The sequence below is a fragment of the Athene noctua genome, chromosome 12 (assembly GCF_965140245.1).
Source record: "Athene noctua chromosome 12, bAthNoc1.hap1.1, whole genome shotgun sequence".
NCBI lineage: Eukaryota > Metazoa > Chordata > Aves > Strigiformes > Strigidae > Athene > Athene noctua.
The window spans coordinates 14,522,094-14,541,341 of record NC_134048.1 but is presented as its reverse complement, the minus strand read 5'-3'; the positions used below and the strand labels follow the sequence as shown (position 1 = coordinate 14,541,341).

At 48.1% G+C, this 19,248-nt stretch overlaps 1 protein-coding gene across 6 annotated transcripts in view; it reads right to left on the bottom strand.

Annotated features, from left to right (window-relative positions):
• UIMC1 (ubiquitin interaction motif containing 1) overlaps positions 1-19,248 on the bottom strand; it is a 38,968-nt gene that overhangs the window by 5,658 nt on the left and 14,062 nt on the right. For 3 of the 6 annotated variants that reach the window (XM_074915804.1, XM_074915805.1, XM_074915807.1), the window contains exons 4-9: positions 16,480-16,604; positions 14,981-16,138; positions 11,378-11,442; positions 8,801-8,889; positions 7,793-7,872; positions 4,358-4,526 (exon numbers count right to left, since the gene is read on the bottom strand). In XM_074915804.1, the coding sequence (XP_074771905.1) occupies positions 4,358-4,526; positions 7,793-7,872; positions 8,801-8,889; positions 11,378-11,442; positions 14,981-16,138; positions 16,480-16,604 (1,686 nt within the window). The remainder of the gene's footprint in view (positions 1-4,357; positions 4,527-7,792; positions 7,873-8,800; positions 8,890-11,377; positions 11,443-14,980; positions 16,139-16,479; positions 16,605-19,248) is intronic. The other 3 variants (XM_074915806.1, XM_074915809.1, XM_074915808.1) reach the window with 1 other exon arrangement.

Genomic DNA, 19,248 nt, shown 5'->3' with positions numbered 1-19,248 from the left:
TGTGATAAAGGGATGCACAAAATTTTGTGCGGAACAAGTGGAATCCCTCAGAGTTTTAGCAAACCCCCATTTCCAGAGTGTTAGGCAACCCCAACATCTATCCATGATGCTGATACAGGATGGTCTTTCCCTTAGTAGCAGTCACCGATCTGCAGCCACAAACAGCAAACGCACTGCGAGATGCTCAGGAGCTGCTGGGGCTGATGGGAGACATCCACACTGAAGAAAAAACGCTCGAGAGTTTCCTAGGATGTGGGTATTGTCTTGTAGGCGATGACTGATACCACAGCTCATTTCTGACAGGCACTGAAGCGGACGTCTCTCTTTAACTTAGCCTGGCCCAGATTCGAAGTGGCAGCCCGACGAGTTGGGCTGATAACCACGGCCACCCCCCAGGCCACTCAGCCTCCCAACAACCCAACTAACACGTGTGTTTGACAGCGTGGTGAAAGCTGCTCTCCAAATCAGCGTGCACTCGTTAATATTCCCTTAACACCACCTCGGGAGCCTTGTACACCAGCTCAGGTGCTAATCAGTTCTATTTTCTTCCAAAAGCAGTGAACACATCTGGCATAATGGGCCCATTAGAGATGTCTGGGACCAGCTCTGCAGCTGCCCAGGGAAAGACCCCCAGCTGTGCTGCTGGAAGCAGAGGCACAGGAGAGAGAACAGGGCCAGCTGGCAAGGCACGACCCCTGCCAAAACACACTGGCCGCCCGCAGGAAGGGAGTTCAGAACACATGAAAGGGCTTGCCGCGGGGGAAATCCTCACCACAGAGCAGTGCTGACCCACTGTGTGACAGGAGCCTTGTAACTCTCCCAGATGCAATGCTCTTCGCTGGGTCAGACACACTCTGTAGTCCGAGAAAAATCTTTTCCCTGGCTCAGCATTTCTCCTGGTCGACAAATCATCCTTGGCCTGCTTGGCTCCAGCTCACACCCTGGGGAAGAGGAGCAAACCCTCCCCAGCCCAGGCCCGCTATCAGCACGCCCACTGCAGGCACCTCCTGGGGCTGCCGGGTCAGGTCGGTGTGCGGAGCTGCGAGGCCACAGTCACCAAGCTCCTCGCCTCGCTGCACAACCCACCAGCTCCCTCCCCATTCTCACCAGCAGCCACACCACTTTCTGTGCAGGATCCTTTTGGTGGCAGGCTCGCCAGCATCTTCTCCTTTCTCAGAAGTGATGAAGCTTTCCTCCACACCCATTCCATTACTTTCTGCTGTATCAGTGCCACTTCTACTGATGTCAGAAGCTTTTTAACAGCACCAGTGCTGCTGCTGAAGACTGACAGATGGATCATGTTGCATTTGAGGCTTGGAAGGAAGGGACATACCCAACCCTCATTGTCCTGGGCTCACTTGGGAACTGAAGGGTTGGGAGCATGTAGATAGAGGGCAAGAGGAATAGAGTACATCTCAAAGCTTGAGACTCTTTGCTGTACTCAGTAGCAGCCAAGACTTGCTTCCAGACCGAGACCAGCAGATTCCTGTGTTGGCAGCAGCAGCAGGCAATGGATGCGGTGACTGCAGCTGAGAGCCCCTCTCACACCAGCCGAGTGCATGAAGGAAGAGGGAGCTGGCACAGCACTTCCACGGCTCCACTCGTTCACTTGGAATTAACACCAGTCACTGAGCTGGAAACACAGGACCTGAACCTTCCCCAGCCTGGTACAGTAGCTAATGCAATAGCAGGCTCTTCTTTTTTATTTACGCAGAGCACAAGAAAATGGAAATTCATGATCAGATTTTCACACTGCCCAGGTATGTGGTGGTCTGGGCATCCAGCCAGGGCAACCATGTACATATGTAGGGGAAGCAACTGTAACTCACCTTGCCCAGCTAATTCATTTGAAAACCTGTCCTTAAATATCAACCAGGCAGAGCTGGCCTCCTGATAGATAACACTGGAAGACTCTGGTGCATGATTAGAAAAAGGAAGAGGAGAAGTAAAACCAGGAAGAACCCAGCCTTTTGTAATTTTAAAAACGAAAACCACTGACAGCTATCGTCTGCAGGACTGCATAATCTGCCATTCTAGAGACATCAGGAGTAAATCCAATTAGTAAGTCCAAAACCAGACCAGGAACCCCTGACCCAGTGCACCAAAGGAAAACTGAAGCTGTCTTTTTGTAACAGATCAAGTCATGGCTTAGAGGGCAGAACTTTGATTTTCTCTCACACAAGGCCATTGCTGTGCTCTCAAGGAAGCCAGCAGCCAGCCAAGAGCACACAGTGCTGCAGCAGTAGAGAACAGCTTCTGGACCCACACAGGAGCTGCCATTTGCTTCAGAAGACAATTTTCCCACCTCTTTTTCGTCCCCATGCATTAGCTTTACCTATGGGTTTTGTGCTAGTGGTGGATGCCAAGGTAACAGCCCTGCAAACAAAGTCCTTTTGTACCTGTGCAGCTGTGCCCAGCTACTGTCTGGCCTCTGCTCAGAGCCAAACATCCTCCCTGCCTCTTCAGCCCAAACCCCACTGACCAGCCCATCAGCTGAGACCTCTCCGGGTGACTGTTGCCCTGGGACCGGACTGAGGTGCCCCCAAGCCAGAGCCCCAGTGGGCAGGATTCTGCCCCACGTTACGTGCTGCTCCAAGTCCAGGAAGCCCGCGGTCCTGCAGAGTCTTGGTGCAAACAACACAGGTGTCACAGACTGTTATGGCTAATAAAGCCTGGTCTCTACAGGGAAAATACTAGAATAACTGGCAATAGAAAACCTGAATTACTGTGATTTTGTCCCAATACCATTGCTCTGCTTAGAGCCATTATTGTAGATGAAAATCCTTTTTATTCCATGCTACTTTTCTTATGGGGGGATTGTTCTGAACAAGCCAGAACAGCAGAGTAGCAATTCCAAAATAACTACCCTTACAAACATCCCCAAGGAGACCAGTCTGGAAGCGGAGTGGAGAGGCCAGCCTTGAACTCTGTCCTGCTGAAAACCAACACGAAAAGAAAGAACAAATTCCCCTGCACTGCCAAAGAATTCAAAGCTTTTTCCTGATCACAGTCAGGATTCCCCAGGATCAATGGATACTCACAGTCCAGCCACACCAGGGATCCAATTACCACAGGGCCAAAGACATTTCTGCTGAAAGGCATACTAAAAATTCTGCTCCGTTTTGTAGCACTGATAAGACCTTTATCAGTGTTGAGGATGGGACAAGAACTGTGATAATTTGTGATTTGCCTGAGTCGAATGTTTTTCATTAGTAGCTAGTTTGTGCCTGCAGAGAGAACTCCCCACCAAAATTAAGCACCAAGCAGTATCAGCCACTACTCTGGCTCCTGTTATCTTGACAGGATCCATATCACATTCCCAAAGAATCAGTATAACGGGACCTTGTATTTTAAAACTACATCAACTCCGCATTAAGATTACATGGTGAAACTTCCTCCTGCTAGAGGAATGCAGAAGCTACACTTCTTGTACTAGCTCCGATTTGCTCAAATTGCGTAAACATCATAGATTTAGGTTGCATTTAATAACCTAGTACGTAACTGAAAATTATATATTCAAACCTGAAAAGTTAATCTTATTACAAGCTACTACTTTAATATTACCTGACATTGTGCTAACACAGACTTTACATTTCAAGCAGCAGCTAAAACATAACTTATTGAATATGTTGATAACCAACCAGTGTATTTGTTCACTTAAGCTCTACAAGGTTGGTTATGGAAAACTGATATGGAGAAGACTGCAAAGAGGATTAAAACAGGTGTTCTGATCGTGCTTCTATGCCTCACTCTTCACATGAAGGAGAAAAATCCAAGCTCCCAGATCGATAGCTATCATTTTGCAATTTTAGAGGAACAAGAGGGAAACTTTTCTGCAATCTCTTGCAGCTGAACAAGCCATTTTTGCACATACAAATGTCAGACTCATTGCAGGTCGTGCTTGGAGTGGTACAGAACATTCTCCCTTCTCAAGAGCCCTGAAGGATGTTCACCCGCGTGGCTCAGCAGCCTGCCGTTTTCTACCACTGGCAGATTCTCTGCAGGTCCTCAACAAAACACACAATAGACATGTCTTATGAGTACTGCTTGAAGCATCCAGGCCTAGACCCTGGGGTAGTATTTGGCTTATACGCTTTCTAAGGGACTAATAACGTGATGAATTACAAAGTCGATCAGAGAGATGTCTCTGTGCAGGAGGTGCTGGGAACACAGGAGCCTCCAATAACACTCTCCTTGCCAGCTTGGAGATGGAACAAGGCAGAGTGGAGAAACCTCCCTACACGCCACCAATGAACCAAATAACCCGAGAGGTACAAGACAGCAGCACCTAGCCACAAGTAACAGGACAGGGGGATGAGCACAAAGAGCAAACATGCAGAAGCAGCGCTTGGCAGACCTGGGCTGTCCTCACCAGGCTCCTCTCCCACGATGCCGTTGCAGTACATGGCGTGCAGCTCGATCTCCGTGGCTGGGAAGCCTTGGTCACACAGCGGGCACGACACATGGTCAGCAGCTGTAGGACTGCACTCAGACACAGTTCTGCCAGCATCTTCATCTCCACCAGCCTAAGGAAGAAGGAGGAAAAATTAGCCAGACAGCTAATTGTGCCATTTCTCTTTTTGTTTGCCAGGTGCAATGCTCCGTGCTGTCTGGTAGCTACTCACCCTCCCACAGACTCAGATTTTCTTGGAAATTTTTATTCTCCTTTCATCACATACTGGTCAGAAATAACACCACTGGCTGAGTAAACTGTGCAGCACTAGTAACTAATTCTTCTTCCAAAGGCAACATGTCCTTCTGAATCGTGGTGAAACCTCCCTGCACAGCCATGCACACCATTTAAGGCAAACATCACCTGTACTACCGCAGAAAAATGGCAAAGCTTCCATTAATCAGGAAAGCTCAGAAGCGAAACTGATGGAAAATTCATGGGGCAAAGCAAGAGTTCAACACCTGACTTGTGCTCATCAGTTTCTGGACACGATCCACACTACACAGGCAGCACTGTCTGGGAACACAGCTTCCCCCAGGGATGAAGGGAGGGTGCTGTGCTCTGAGGGAGTCTGGAGAGATCACTAGGAAGCTCCTCCTCTCTAGAGGAGGTGGCTGGAGCAGTCATCACAGGGGACACAGATCAAGGAGAGGCAATACCATTAAAAATCCATGTCACACAAAATAACTAGCAGCGGCTTTTTGCCAGGGCAAAATGTCACAACCCGTGTTTGTTACCAGGTGCCATTACTACTCACCGATACTCTCTTTTTGCATTGGTTACACAGCTGCAAAGGTGCTCCACTACCCACCTGCAGAGATACAGCCTGCTCCCTGTGCTATTGATGTTCCCAAGACGCAGCAGGCTGCTGCCATCTCACTTATATCTCTGCCTAGTCAGGCTTGCTACAAGATTTTTCCACATTTAAGAAAGAACCTTTCCCTCCCTGCAATGATTTAAAAAGTTATTTAAATATTAACCATGTAGAAGAAACCTATAGAAAAATAATATAGGAGAATTTTCTGTTCTTAGGGTTAAGCAGTGACACGTAGACAGTATGCAGCAAAATTGCTGTCTGCTTCCCTCCAACAGCATAATTTCAGGGAAGCAGTAATTGGGGTCAGTCATGATGCTCAGTGCCACTGGAGCGCTTTGTCATATTACTCGTTTTATTACTTGCTTTTCCAAATGAGGGTCTGATCCTGATTTTTATGTCCTAAAGGGAAGGAGGGTGCTTTGCTGACTCAGAGGAGCTATGCAAAAGATTGCAGGACTGAGCCTTAACCTGAGAATCCAGCTCACAAAATGCCTTTCTCCCAGACATGGGCTGAAAGGCTACAGCTCCGAGCCCCAGTTACACCTCTCTCATTTCCACGGAGGCTCTCTGCCCTGGATTTCTGCGGAGGAGTTGCCACAAGAGTTCCTCCAGCTGAACACAGACTGTTGAAGTACATCACTTACAGCATTAGCACTCATACCCTGCTCTCACATCTCAGTGTCACTACATCTTGCGAAGTCCTCACCGTGGGGCGTCACACAGAGGAGCCGTAAAAAAACAAGATGTGTCAAATATGAATGATCAGATCAAACCTGCATTATCCTACTCAGACAACACATGTAAAAAAATATGATGGGAAAAGCAGCAGGCACTGCTCCTTCTAGCTGCCATTTTTAAAGCAATCTTAGATCACCAGTTCTGCACACCCTGCCCGCCTACATTCAGTGGTAAATTACTAATTTTAAATGGAAATGCAACATTCTGTAACAAAAGACACTACAGTCCCAAAACTGCTTGTACAAAACCTTGGTGTCAGTCTGGAAAACCTCAACTGCAGAACCAATCACCCCTGTCAGAGGCAGAGACTGTTGCCTCTCCTCTTTAGCAGAGAAAATTGCCTACAAGACATAGTACTTGCAGCCAACAGCCAACCAAGAGCGATGCTAGAGGCTGAGCTCAACAAGAAGACTCCTGTGTCCTGGCTCAGCATTTGCTGGGAAGAAGTCAGTCCCAGCAGTCTGCGCCCACTGCGTGCTAACCGCTGATGCACAGGGTAGCTGTTTCTGCCGTCTTCCTGGAGGACTGCAGGCTTCAGATTGGTACTTGCTGACAATAACAATGTTGTCAAAAAACCCCTAGGAAGCCTCACAATGCTGCTCCTGAACACTGTGCTGGTGATCTGGTGCTGTCCAGGCAGAGCTGTGAGACCCGGGCACCCTCTGCAAAGCACGAGGGACAGGGCAGTGTCCTGGCCACAGCCAAACGGGTCATGAATGTGTTTTGGTGACTGAGGCTACTCAGCTCAGCACAGGACTGCTGCCTCTCCTTGCTGCAGTCTCTAATTGACTGAGCAGTGCTTTGAGATACCTGCAGAATGAAAGGCACACGAGAGCAGAAGATGGTTTATTAAGAGGCCTGTGACAATGAGACATCGGAGCTGCAGACGCACTGTACGAGCTGCAGACTCCCAGAATGAGCTTTCCACAAATGAATCCTCTTGTCAAGAGCTGTACGATTCTGTATTCATGTACCCTGCCAGAGGAGTACTTGGCAACCCCTTTGATATCACTCTCTAAATTAATAGACAAAGGGAGTTTTATCAGAAGCAGGAACTGAAGTCAGATGTTGGTACAGCGACAGCTGCAAAGCAATTGCTGCACAGGTGTGACAACACGGGGAAAGAAGCCACACAACAACACACATCTGCATTGGGAGGTAGAGAGGATGGCCCTGCCACTGACTTACTATTGCTATTAACTGTTACTGCACAGTAATCAAGATTACTGGGCTCAGGTCACTCTGCTTGGACTGCAAACCACCACCAGCTCTCAACACTCCAATGTCATATTTAGCCCAGCCCAGTCTCTGGGTGAACCTCTCCTCTTGGAGATGGTCTGTGGAGAACAAACACCAAAGTTCAGAGGACTGTAATGGAAAAGCACCACAACATGAGTTGGAGGACTCCCCTCACAGCTCCTGGGATCCCTCTGCATCACTGACCATCACACAGCATTGGGCAAGCCACAGCACTGCTGTCCACACGGATGACATCCTCCAGCACAGCAGTGCGTGTGGTATAAAAGAAAGAGCTGGAATTGATAACCACTCTCTAGCTACGGTACTGAAAGGCTCCAGAAGCAGCTGCACGCAGTCCCCAGCCAACAGAGACTGGAGTTATGAACCAGTGGATAAAAGCAAAGAGGGAAGTTTTTGTGACGATCCCAACAGCAGAAGCCCAAGCTCCCACTACCCAACGGGAAATGCCAGCACAGCGCAGCTGAACCAAGATCTAGAAGGCATGACTGGAAACAGGATCCTTCCCCAACCTCAGGCTCTTTTACCTGCATAGGTGTGTCTTCGCTGCCCGAGCAGAGCTCTTCTCTCTCCGCCTCAATAGCTTCCAGTGGACTCGGCTGGGTCTCTGCAGAAAAACACCTCCATGTCAGCGCAGGGTTACAGCCCCCAAAGTACTGCCTCACTTGTTGATGTAACTTAGCCCATTTCTTAACAGCATTTTCACAGCTTCAAAACAGTTTTTAGACTTGCCACAAATGTTATCAGACAATGTGCAACAACGCAGCCGGATGAGGGGTTAAAAGTCACAGCACGGTGGTGCGAGGACAAAGCCACTGCAGCTTTACAGCTTCATAGGGAGTGAGACTAGACACAGGCAAAGCGTGTGGGACACTTGCTGGGATAGAGACAAAGCAAGAATAGAGCTCTCCCTCGCATCGAAACAAACAGCTCCCATTCTGTGGTCTGCCTCGCAGTCACACCTTCTTCAGACCTCCACATCTTCCTTAGCAACAAAATATGCCTCCAAGCACCACCATGACCTCTCTCTCTACAGCTGCTTGTGAACAGGAGTGGTCTCTTCATTAATTTTCTCACTTAAAACCCCGGACTGGAAAAATCTCAAACACAGTAGGAGAGACCAAGGAAGAAAAACTCGTTGGTCCCAAATATGTTTAATTAATGTAAGACAAAAACTATTTCAGCTCTCATGCTTTACACATATCTTGACACTGAAAAATCTGAAAATTTCTTGACTGCACTGAAGAGACCACTCCTGGCACCTTGTTTTGAGTGATTCCTCCAAATCAATGAACATCCTGGTGTCTTTTCAGCAGCACGTCCCCAGCAATCTCCGGTCACAGAACTGTCTTAGAGGAAATGGGTCCAAAAACCAGGGAATCAAACTAAATTACCTGGATAATTTCAGCCCTGACAAACAGAGCTGGCAAAAAAATCTTATTTTGTTCAAATAACCTGAAAATTCCCTTTTCTCTGATTTTTATAAGTGTGTAACTTTTGGTATAAAATTCAAAACATTCTCAAGTGCCTCTTACCTGGACAAACAGAGATCTCTTCTTCAGCAGAGTTTTCTGTAGCAATATCTGGGCTCCTTTTACTGCCAAGTGGGGTCAACACAGAGATGCTGCTCAAAATATAAATATAATATAAATCTCCAACGCAGTAGGTGTGACAACACACACTCGCCTGTCTCACGCAGTTCAGAACAGCAGATAATGCCAAGTGGTCAATAACAGATAGCCAGCATGGACCTGGATAACAGCAAAATATGGGTACAGAACGCTGTCCTAAGCAAAAACCCCAAAAGGAACATTTTTTTCTTCTAGAAGTCCTTGACAAAAAGGCACGAAGAGTCACTATCTCATGTCAGGGGAGCAAAAATACCTGCTCACAGCTGTGGGACTCTCTTGACTCTTTCTACTGTTAGCAGACCTGAGAGTTGTTGCAGGTACCAGCACTGTTCTTCCTTCTGTCTGGGGAAGGAAATCCTCAGAGAGGAAAGACACAGGCTTGCTTTATCCCGCATTACCCTCTCCCTCCTCACACTGTTAATTTTCTTCCTTATCGCTGTGCACGGCAGCCAGAAGCAGCATGGATGCAACACAAGGCAAGGCTTCCCTGCAGCAAAGTCCTAACAGCATTAGCACAGCGGTTCCTCCAAGCAGCACCGGGTACCGCTTCTCTCATTTTAACTTTGATTCCTCCTTTTTTTCCTCCCCCCCACACTGTACAGTGTCTTTCCGAAACAGGCAGGCATTGCTGAGTAAGTCTGGCACCCATGCTGACACACTCCGCGCTTTGCGTGGCTTTCTGATTAGTCTGATCAAGTATGCAAGAACACACTTTAAAAACATGAATCCCCATACTGACAAATAGAAGATTTATTAAGCTCAACCACAGGCCTTAGAGAGGAGAGAACAGCCACTGCTGATTTATGATAAATAACAAAATTCTGATAGGAAATCACAAGTGGCTTTTCTCTCTAAATAAAGCATCTCAAAGCATTTGTTATGAATCCAGGCTGAGCGAGTTTTACTCTGCATCTAACATCAGGGCTCACTTCAAAAGAACTCGCACAAAACAACTTGCTATGACATTTATAAAATGGGCTAATCAATTTGAAGTCAAACCACATTTCTTGCTACACCAACTATCTCCTGGTAACAAAGCCTATAATCATTTATTAAAACCCCAATCTACCATGCTCCGCACAAAGTGTAAAACAATCAGGCAGAGCGGCCCGCAGAAAGCAAAGCGGCCCCTTCTCACTGCTGCCGCTTCCTAAACTGCTTCACTACCTCCAGACAGCTCAGAGCCTGTTTTCCCTATTAAGCGCTGCCGAGGCCAGCCGGCCGGGGTGCCTGAGCCTTACCCGAGAGAGGACTGTGCTTGGCAAATTACCAGGAGCCAGATGGCAACACTTAATGTGCATGAAACTGCGAAGACGGCAGCCATTTCTTGCCTTGCTGCAGATGTGCCAGCTGCTCAAGGAGGGGCCGCAGCACCCAGGTGCATCTCAGCCTCAAGGGGGGCAGCCAGGAGCTCCTGGACAGCCTGGGGAATGTCCCAAACTAACCCCGTCAGCTACATCAAGGGAACGAGGTCCCTCTCTCTTCAGATTCAGCCCTGGCCTCTTCTGCCTTGAGCAGGCGGGAGGCCAGCGCTGCAGAGCGCACACCTCGGTGCCTTCTACACAAGCACACAAGCTCAGACCTCAGCTGTCACAGACTCATCAGCCTCAGCAGCCACAGGTTCCTCCTGCTCCCCAAGGCAAGCTTTAAGCTTGTTAGGAAGGTGCAAGCAAGAGGGATTTTCATTCTCTGCATATTGATATTAACTGCTCAGGCCAAGTGCTGTTAGATCAGAGGAAAGTTGGCAGGTTTGTTCCAAAGCAGGTTTAAATTATAAAACCCAGCAAATTAAAAACATGACATTATCTGCCCTCTCTTGTAACTTGTTCCTTGAATCCTCTCTCATTTGCCCTTCTTCTCCCACAGAGAAGGAAAAAAAAAAAAAAAGAGGGAGTAGGCTTAAATCTGAAGAAAATCATGTTGACTTGTCCCACACCTGTCATCTGCTGAAGTGGCTTTTCTGGAGCACTGCACTCTATCTTTGGCTGATAGGCAGTGCCGTCTGGCTTCCTCCTCCCTTCTTTCCTCTTCAGCAGCAAGGCAAGAACATAAAAATACACACAGAAATCCAGTAAACCCTCCACCATGCTGCCTATGTGCCTTCCCAGACAGGCCACGTGATGGTATCGCTGTAACTCACCTACCCATCTCCACAGCTTTGCTGCACCATGTCACATTGCTTCAGAGGGAAAGGATCAAGTCCTCATACTTGTACTAGGATGTGCCTTGCACATTTTAGAAAGTAGCAAGAGTAACCTATCTCTATGTCCCCATTGTGTCCCTCCTCTCTCCCACACTGCTCCAAAGCCACGTATTTCCAGGGATATCTGACAGCAGCGACTGCAGACAGCCCTTCCAGCAAGCCCTGCCACCAGCCCCTGCAGCAAGCCCTGTTGAGATTGCACCCCAAAATACTGCCGGGACAGTGGCACAACCCACACCACCAGAGCAAGCCCCATGTTCTGAAATCAGCCTACTCACCTCTGGGCAATCTGCATGGGTTCCCCATCTTCATGCACATCCTCTGTAGGCAGCACCTGGGAGGCCTGGAAAGGAAAATTCTGATATTATATAAAATAATGTACACAGCTAACCAGGACCTGCTGGGTCATCAGTTTCTGTCCATGACATTGCACCCAGTCTGTTAAGTATTTTTTTCTGAAAATGGCTAATTCATCCTGAACTAGTCAGCTTTTTCCCTCTATCACTCCTTTTGGTAAGGCATTTGAGCAGCTCCCTCCAATAATGCCTGGCAGTACTTTTTGTTACCTTGCTGCCTAGACACGTTCCTGGACAGTCCACGCCCATCCACCCATGCCAATCTTGTCCATCACCTTCCACACCCTCTGCCTGTTCCTAGCATCTACCCTGATGTACCTGTAGGCAGCAACCATAGCTCTTCTCCATCTACATCTGTGCCGAGCTAAACAGCCTAAGGATTTTAGCGTCCCCTTGCACTCCCTCAAGCACCCCAGCAGCCCTTACCTATTCCAGTTTAAAATCTATTTGCCTGAGCTCGGATGACCTGATCAACAGGTACAGCTGATGTTTCACCATGAGAAGTACTTTCCTGAAATTTCATATAGATAAGATCTCTTGCATTTTTCTTGACTCAGAAATCAGCTATCCCATCAAAGAGGGGGAACAGATTAACCTGCACAATCTGCAGCTGGTAAATCTGTGTGCATTTTATCCCATTTTTCATTTCACTCTACGACTCCACTTATTCTTTCCTTTAAAATTTGTTCAAAAGCCTTATGCACTGCCGAGGTCAGGCTAACATGCCAGTCATTACCCAGATCCCTTTCTTCTTCCTCAGTGTACACGTTACACTTGCCACTCTCTAATCAGGTGGAATTACAATGGTTTATTAGCAGTCCTTGCTGTCAGGCCCGCGATTTCTCATGCTAGTTCTCAAAGAAATCCAAGGGGCTTTCCTCCCCCTTCTTCGAGTCTATTTAACTCTCTGAGTTTGATTTCCACCACAGGTTTCAACTTCGATTAGCTCCAGTCCTGGCTGGCTGATGTACTTCCCCAGCAAGCCCCAAAACAAAGTCTCCTGCCAGATTTCCCCACAGTGACTCCAGCCCCCAAATACTCTGTTTTATCGACACCGTTCTTTATTTCTTCACAGCCTAACTCGTCGTTAGCATAAAATACCACACCTTCTCCTTTATTTTTATTTCTCTTTTTCCTGAACTGTGCATATCTTAACAATGCCTCTGCCCTGGTCATGAATACTGGGCCATGTTTTTGGTTTTCCTAGCACATAAGTTGTAAGGTATGGCACTAATTCAGGCCACCAGATTAAGTCTCCAGAATTGGGTCTTTCCCCTCAATCTTTCAAAGACCAACTGTCTGCTAACCTTATTTGAAAGGCTATGAAGGAACTGATTCTATTAGCACTGAAGTTCGTTAGTACAGGTTCACAGCCTGTACCTCCTGACAAGCAGGATTTGCTCTGTGCAAATATCCCTTGGCTGCAGGTGGCAGTGGCAGGAGTCGGCCACTGCCAGGGTGGAAGGTCTCTGCCCGCTCCAGGTGAGGGTTTCAAAGGCAGGATCCCTCCAGCACATCACTTGCACCTCCATTTCACTGGTACAAGCATGAGGCTTTTCCAAGGACAGCTCTGAGTCCCCGTGGATGGTTTCTAGCCTTGGCACAATCTCAAATCTCCCACCAACCCCAACAGCAAAGCAGCCCTGGTGGCCCTGGGGGAGCCCCAGGGCAGTACAGGCAGCAGGGGTCTCAAGCAGTGCAGTACATGGGGGGACATGACTGCTCTGGGCCCCTCCTTTGTCACTGCCAGTGGAATTGTATTTGATAGAAGGAAAAAAATGGAGACAAGGCACAAGCAAACATCAAACAGATCGATCTTGCAAGCAAACCACCTGCGCTGGCCTCAGTGTGTGACTGCACAGAGGCAAAAGAAGGGAGCAACCTCTCAAGCTGGGTTGATAAGGCAGATGAAAGGGCATTTAGAAACTATTTTCTATCAAGTAAATAAAAGACTGGCAAATTTTAGGCTAGGGTTGAAATTTTAAAGTCTGCTCCCCCTCCCTTTCCTTATTTTTTCACCTTAAAAATATCAGAAAGACTACATCTACATACACATTATGGCTCTTTGAGAGAGCTCTTGTGGTCAGGATGAGTACATTACAAGTTTCCACTCAGCACCACTAAAACCTCTTTTCTCCCCAAGAATTAATTAGGTATTAGCATTAAATGGATAATAAAAAAAAAAAATACCCCACAATTTTCAATACTGATTAAAAGTTCACGCCCTTCTGAGCTGCTGTAGCTTTCCAAGGGCTTTAGTGTAAACCTCCACAGACCTGCAGTCACCCCAATCTTCCAGATTAATGACACCTCCATTTCCAAAGGAAAAGAGACAGAAGAAAAAAAGCAGTTTGCCTTAAGAACCTTTCAGGTCTTTCGTATCTATCCTGAGGAAATGAAAAAGGGCACAAGTTGGTTTCTTTCCTCTGCAGGTCACCTCTAAAGCTTGTTTAAATCTGTATCTGCTAAACCCAAGCCAAAGCACTGTCACAAAAAGTCACATTTCAGCACAGGCTGCTCTGCTCTTTTTCTGCAACCAGAAAATGCAGACATGACGTTTTTCCTAAGTGTTCAATATTACAAGACAGAATATAAATATCACAAAACAAGTTAAGTATCTTTCTAACACCAGGGTAAATGATCAAATACACTTGAAAACAGGAACAACAGACCCGAGGCTTCAGTCATAGAGAAGATAAAGTTATACAATGATCCGGGAGTGAAGTCATTATGAAAAATGAGGGTTGGAAAAGGCTGACACAAACCTAAAATACAGCAGTAATAAATACTTCATCTGACTAGCAATCTGTTTAAACTTAGCAGTGACAGAAAGCTGCCTTCCGCTCCAACAAGAGAGTCCTGACAGAGACAGAGGCTGACACCTAGCGTCTAGCAGACCCGACAAGCAAGCAGGAGAGAAGGTGCCCAGCCACCAGAACAAGGACGATGAGCACAGCCGGTCTGACAGATCACCCCGGGGCAGGCAGAAGACGCCTGTGAGCACGCAAAGCCTCTCCCAGCCGCAACCGCAGGACCACGAAGGAAAAGAGCACTTGCAAGGGGAAGCATGTACAGACACAGAGGAACAAGTAGGTGCAAAAAGGAAAGGCTGCACTGCAAGGACAAAAGCCACATTCCTGTCTACAAAGGAAAAGGCAGAGCTCCCCACACGGCCACAGGGTTATAAGCTGGTTTGCCAGAGCTGGTGGTGGCCAGCATCATCTCTGTGCTCCCGACCCTGACACACTGCCAGGCTACACCCGTAAGAGAAGGACAAGTCAGCTGGAAGTCTTTATTTCAGTGGTGCATTAATGGAAGACTGCCAGGCTGCATGATGGCCCCTACCATTTGCGAGCAGGGTATCAGCCTGTACGCTTTTCCTCGTCCTTTCGTAGTAAGCCGTGTGGCTAGGGGAGGAAGTCCCTAAATTTAAGAGGCACATTAAAGAGCAGTGCCTGCTTTGCAGAAGGGACTGGATGCTAACACGGACAGAGGAGCAGGACTGCTCAGCGGCGAAGCTCTTACCTGGCAGTAGCTGGTGGTCGGTTCGTCATCGGAAGTAGAGTTCCTCTCTTCTTCCATGCTGTGCCCTGGACTCTCTGCCTCCCTCCTCTTCGAAGGGAGGAGCCAAGTGATGCTCTCAGACTCCTTCTGCCCATCTGGGTCTCCATCTTCTGTATCATCAGCAACCCCGTTCTCCGTGCTTATCTGCTCTCCTTTCCCAAGCTCATTCTGGCTCAAGGAAGAACTGGGCACAACTGGGTTACCAAACTCCTTCTTGTGCAATAGCTGCCTCTGAGCCTGCTTCAGGCTCTTCTGGTAAACCTCCAGCTGACACAAGATGACTTTGGTGTACTGGTTGGGGTCCACCCCTTTGGGGCAGAAGGGGATGCCCCAGTAATAGTGCACTGTGTCTCTCGCCTCCTCCTGCTTGTGCTTCTCCTCCACTGCATTCAGTACACCAAGCTCAGGGGTACTGTCAGGCACCTGGTTCTGCTCTGCTTGCTCTGTGGCAACACAGACTTTGGCGGCATGCCTGGGCTGCGAGGTGTGTTTGGTACCTGCTCCTCCACCACTCCTCCTGGGGCTGCCACATCGTTCCGCAGTCCAGCTCTTCCAGAGCGTGGCTGAGCTCCCAGCACCAGCCTCTCCTGCAGAATGGCCAGTGCAGGGCAGGGGCTGCTCTTTTGGTTTGTGGTCTGTTGCTTCGGAAGAGCTGGAGGGCCTTGTGAACAGCCTCCGAGGTGTCAGTTGCCAGGAGCCTGAAGTCACCCTGCCAAAGGTGGGACTCAAAGAGATGAGGTCCTCTCTGAATGTGCTGGGTAACATGTTACTAGAATCACGTTTTGCTGGTGAGGAAGGCTTTTCACTTGACCTTGTCACAGGCTGGTCCTTCCCCGGAGACACGATTATGCTGGATACTAGTGAGCTTTCTATGATTTCCTGGCTTAACCTCCTCAACACTACCAGGGGGCTTCGGGCGACATCCATCTGTCCATTCTCATCAGCTCTGGCGCTCTGTGAGTGGGAGCTGCACTCAGAGCGAGGGGTGTCGGGGCAAAGCGCCAGACCTCCCAGGATCTCAGAGCCCTCTTGCTCAGTGGGCTGGCTTTGGCCTCGCAAGCCCAGCACTTCGGCAGACAACTCAGGGGTTGCATCAGAGGAGTCCGAGGGCTGACAGCTCTGAAAAACAAAAGGTTGATTCTCTGAGAGGCATGTTCTCTATCAACAGAGCATACCAAGGGCTGCCTCAGCACACTGGCAGCTATCACCTGGACTGCAGACCCCACTGTACTGATCAGAACTGTGTACCCCAAAATGGGGGACAGCTGAGGTTAGACTTCATCCGCCCCTCTCACTAGGAATGGTACAAAACAACTACCCTGTGACTGCTGTAGTTTCAGCTCACACTGGAAATAGCTAGGCCCCAAGTAAAGCCTTCTTTTGTGCAGTGTGGCAAAGCAGGCACAGAAAGCAACGTTGCTGAAGAACCCTAGTAAGCCTCTTCACAGAAGCGCACTTACATTAAGGCTCTCAGCAATGGCCTTCCTCAAGAGCTCCTCCTCTTCCTCTTCCTGACAGTTCACTTGCCTGGCTTCTTGCTCACTCATTTTCAGGGCCAGTGCAAACTGTTCCTCTTCAGTCATCTCTACAGCAGATGAAATAGGATAACGTCAAGTCACAAATGGAAGTGTAAGTAAACACTCAGCATATCCAACACGTTGGGAGAAATGTCCAAGGGTCCCGCCTCCCCAGGAGGGATGCAGAGCAAAACATCTAAACCTCAGCTTTCCTGAAAACGTGTCACCAAAACCAGAGCAGGCAACACTATGTGAAAAAGGCAACCCAAATCAGGAACTTCAGTTAGGGTTTCTACAGCAACCTAAACTCTGACTCCCTGGGTATATTAACTGCAACTGAACATTTTATTTGCCCTCATCAAACAACACAGTCTACAGCTGTAGATCACATGTTCAAGGAGAGAGGAAAAGGACAAATTTCCAAAGTGTGCTCATTTTTATGTTGGATTGGCTCAGCAGCAAGGCAGGATAAAGAACACGTCATCTTTGATACACTTTTGTACTAGCCAAATAGCACGTCTCACTGCCTTCTGACATGCAGATACCTGCAATACCACAGGAGACCTACCTGAGAGAAAAAGAGCTACATGTTGTTCACCCCGAGCCGCAGGTAGAAAGCTCTGTGGAGGATAATGTTACTTGCTTAGTAGTATTATGGAAGATCTCTCCCATGCATACATCCTCCTTCTGCTCACATCACCAATCCACTGCATCACTAAGTCAGTCATGCATGGGAAACAGGTTTCCTACAATTGTAACTGCTATTTCAGCAGAAAATTTCTTCCTGAAATATTCCTCAGAGCAAACCAGAAGCCGAGACTGGCTATTTAGAAACAAAGCAGTTAGTTTCTTTGGAAAACACTTATTTACTTAGATTCAATCCAACACTTGCACTGTGCTTAAAATATACAATGCCTGCAGAATGGAGTGCAGCTTGGAAAACAACTCAACAGCACTCTCAGGAGCTGAAAAATACATCTTCTCACTTGAAACAAATTGACAGATTTCCTTCAAAACCCGCTCCCTCCTTCAGGCAGAATCCTGCACACGCCATCTCATGCATGAACCAAAAGGCTTCCTCTCCGATGGGCTAGAAGAGCTCTAAGAGATGCAATTTGAACAGGAAGGCCACCCAAGCACAAAATATGCCTTCGCTACAGCCAGTTTTGGAGACTGACGTTTCCCTGGATAAAGATGCATTCAGAAATTGCAGACTCCCATTTTCTAACCCATCGTCTTCCTACCAGCTGCCACCAACATAGAGCCTCCTTCGAAGCAGCCTGGGATTGCACTGGTCTTTGCACAGCCTGTGCATCACGGCACTGCTGCAGCGAGGAGCATCCTCACAGCAGCAGGCTTGGCTTTGCTTTGCCCTTCCCCCAGCTCGTTGCTAATGGCAGGCTGGTTCTCCCCCACCCAAGCAGGATTTGAAGCATTTTTGGACTGTTCTGACTACCAGTCATAGATTCCTTTCTGTGTCCTACTAAATCAGTACTTAGCTTTGGGTTATTTGATGGGTTTTTTTAAAATTTCTTTTAAAATTAAGAAAGGGGTTGAAGTGAAGGCAGACTGCAGTGCACTCAGGGCTCGTAGGGATCTTTTGTCCTTGGACAAAGTCACTCTATGATGTTACAGCCAGGAGGGACCAGGAAAAAAAAAAAGCATCCTTTAATGGAAAGCACACAACAGTCCAGTGTATGAAGAAGGCTCCTGTCCCCAAGAAGAGCAGTAATACACAGCATTTTCACAATAACAAACACCTCCCAATCATTCAGTAAATGTGTGCTGATTTGTTTCCCTGCCCAAACCATCACAGCAATCAGGCCAGATCCTGCAAACTCTGACACGTGCAAGAAAACGGGTGCATGTGATCAGTGTCCCGCAGCACAAGACTTTCCACGTGCTTAAAATAAAACAGGGGCCCAAATGTTCGCCAGTTCAGGCTATCAACATCCACGAAGCTTAATAAAAAGAAACATTTTTTGGCGACTTACTACTGTACATTTTGTTTTCTTCTCCCTCCCTGGCACAGTAATTTCCCCTCTGGGGACCAGGAACGTGCCAGACAAATGCTGCCTCTGGCAAAGAAACCAGAGACAAACAAGATGCACTTAACACACGTTCCAGTTGAGTAGGTGCTCCGGAGACAGGGAGATCTCGAATTTAGATCCACCTGGCATTACGGTAGAGAGAGCGAAGAGCAGCTCTGCTCATGCCTTCCAGGAGACTTGACCTGCTTTAAGCTGAGCGGTCTGGAGCTGGCGGCATTTTGTGCTCCACGTCTGATCCATTTCTCAGCACTGTGCATTTTATTAAACTGGATGTTGATTGCACCAGTCATAATTTATGAGGATTAGAAATCCAGAGTGTTGCGTTAGACCCCAACTGGTGCGTGCTAACAGGGAGCGAGCACTGAGTGTGCAGCAGAGGTGAGCTGTGCTCCCAGAGCGGGGCAGGGGCTCCCGCAGCCCTTGGGAGGAATGACCCCTCTCTGTCTGGGCAGACACGCTCCGTTATGCTCAGCTCACACACATCGCACGCCTCGCAGAAACCCGTTCCCACTGTCGGCTGGGGAAGCACTGGCACCTCCGGCTGGGAATTCTGCGTCTCACACTCCAAAATCCACTTGCCACACATCCATCCCAACGAAGCACTAAATCCCAGCGTCTCTCCAGGGACCAGGGCATCCAAGAAACCCACAGATGGGAAGGA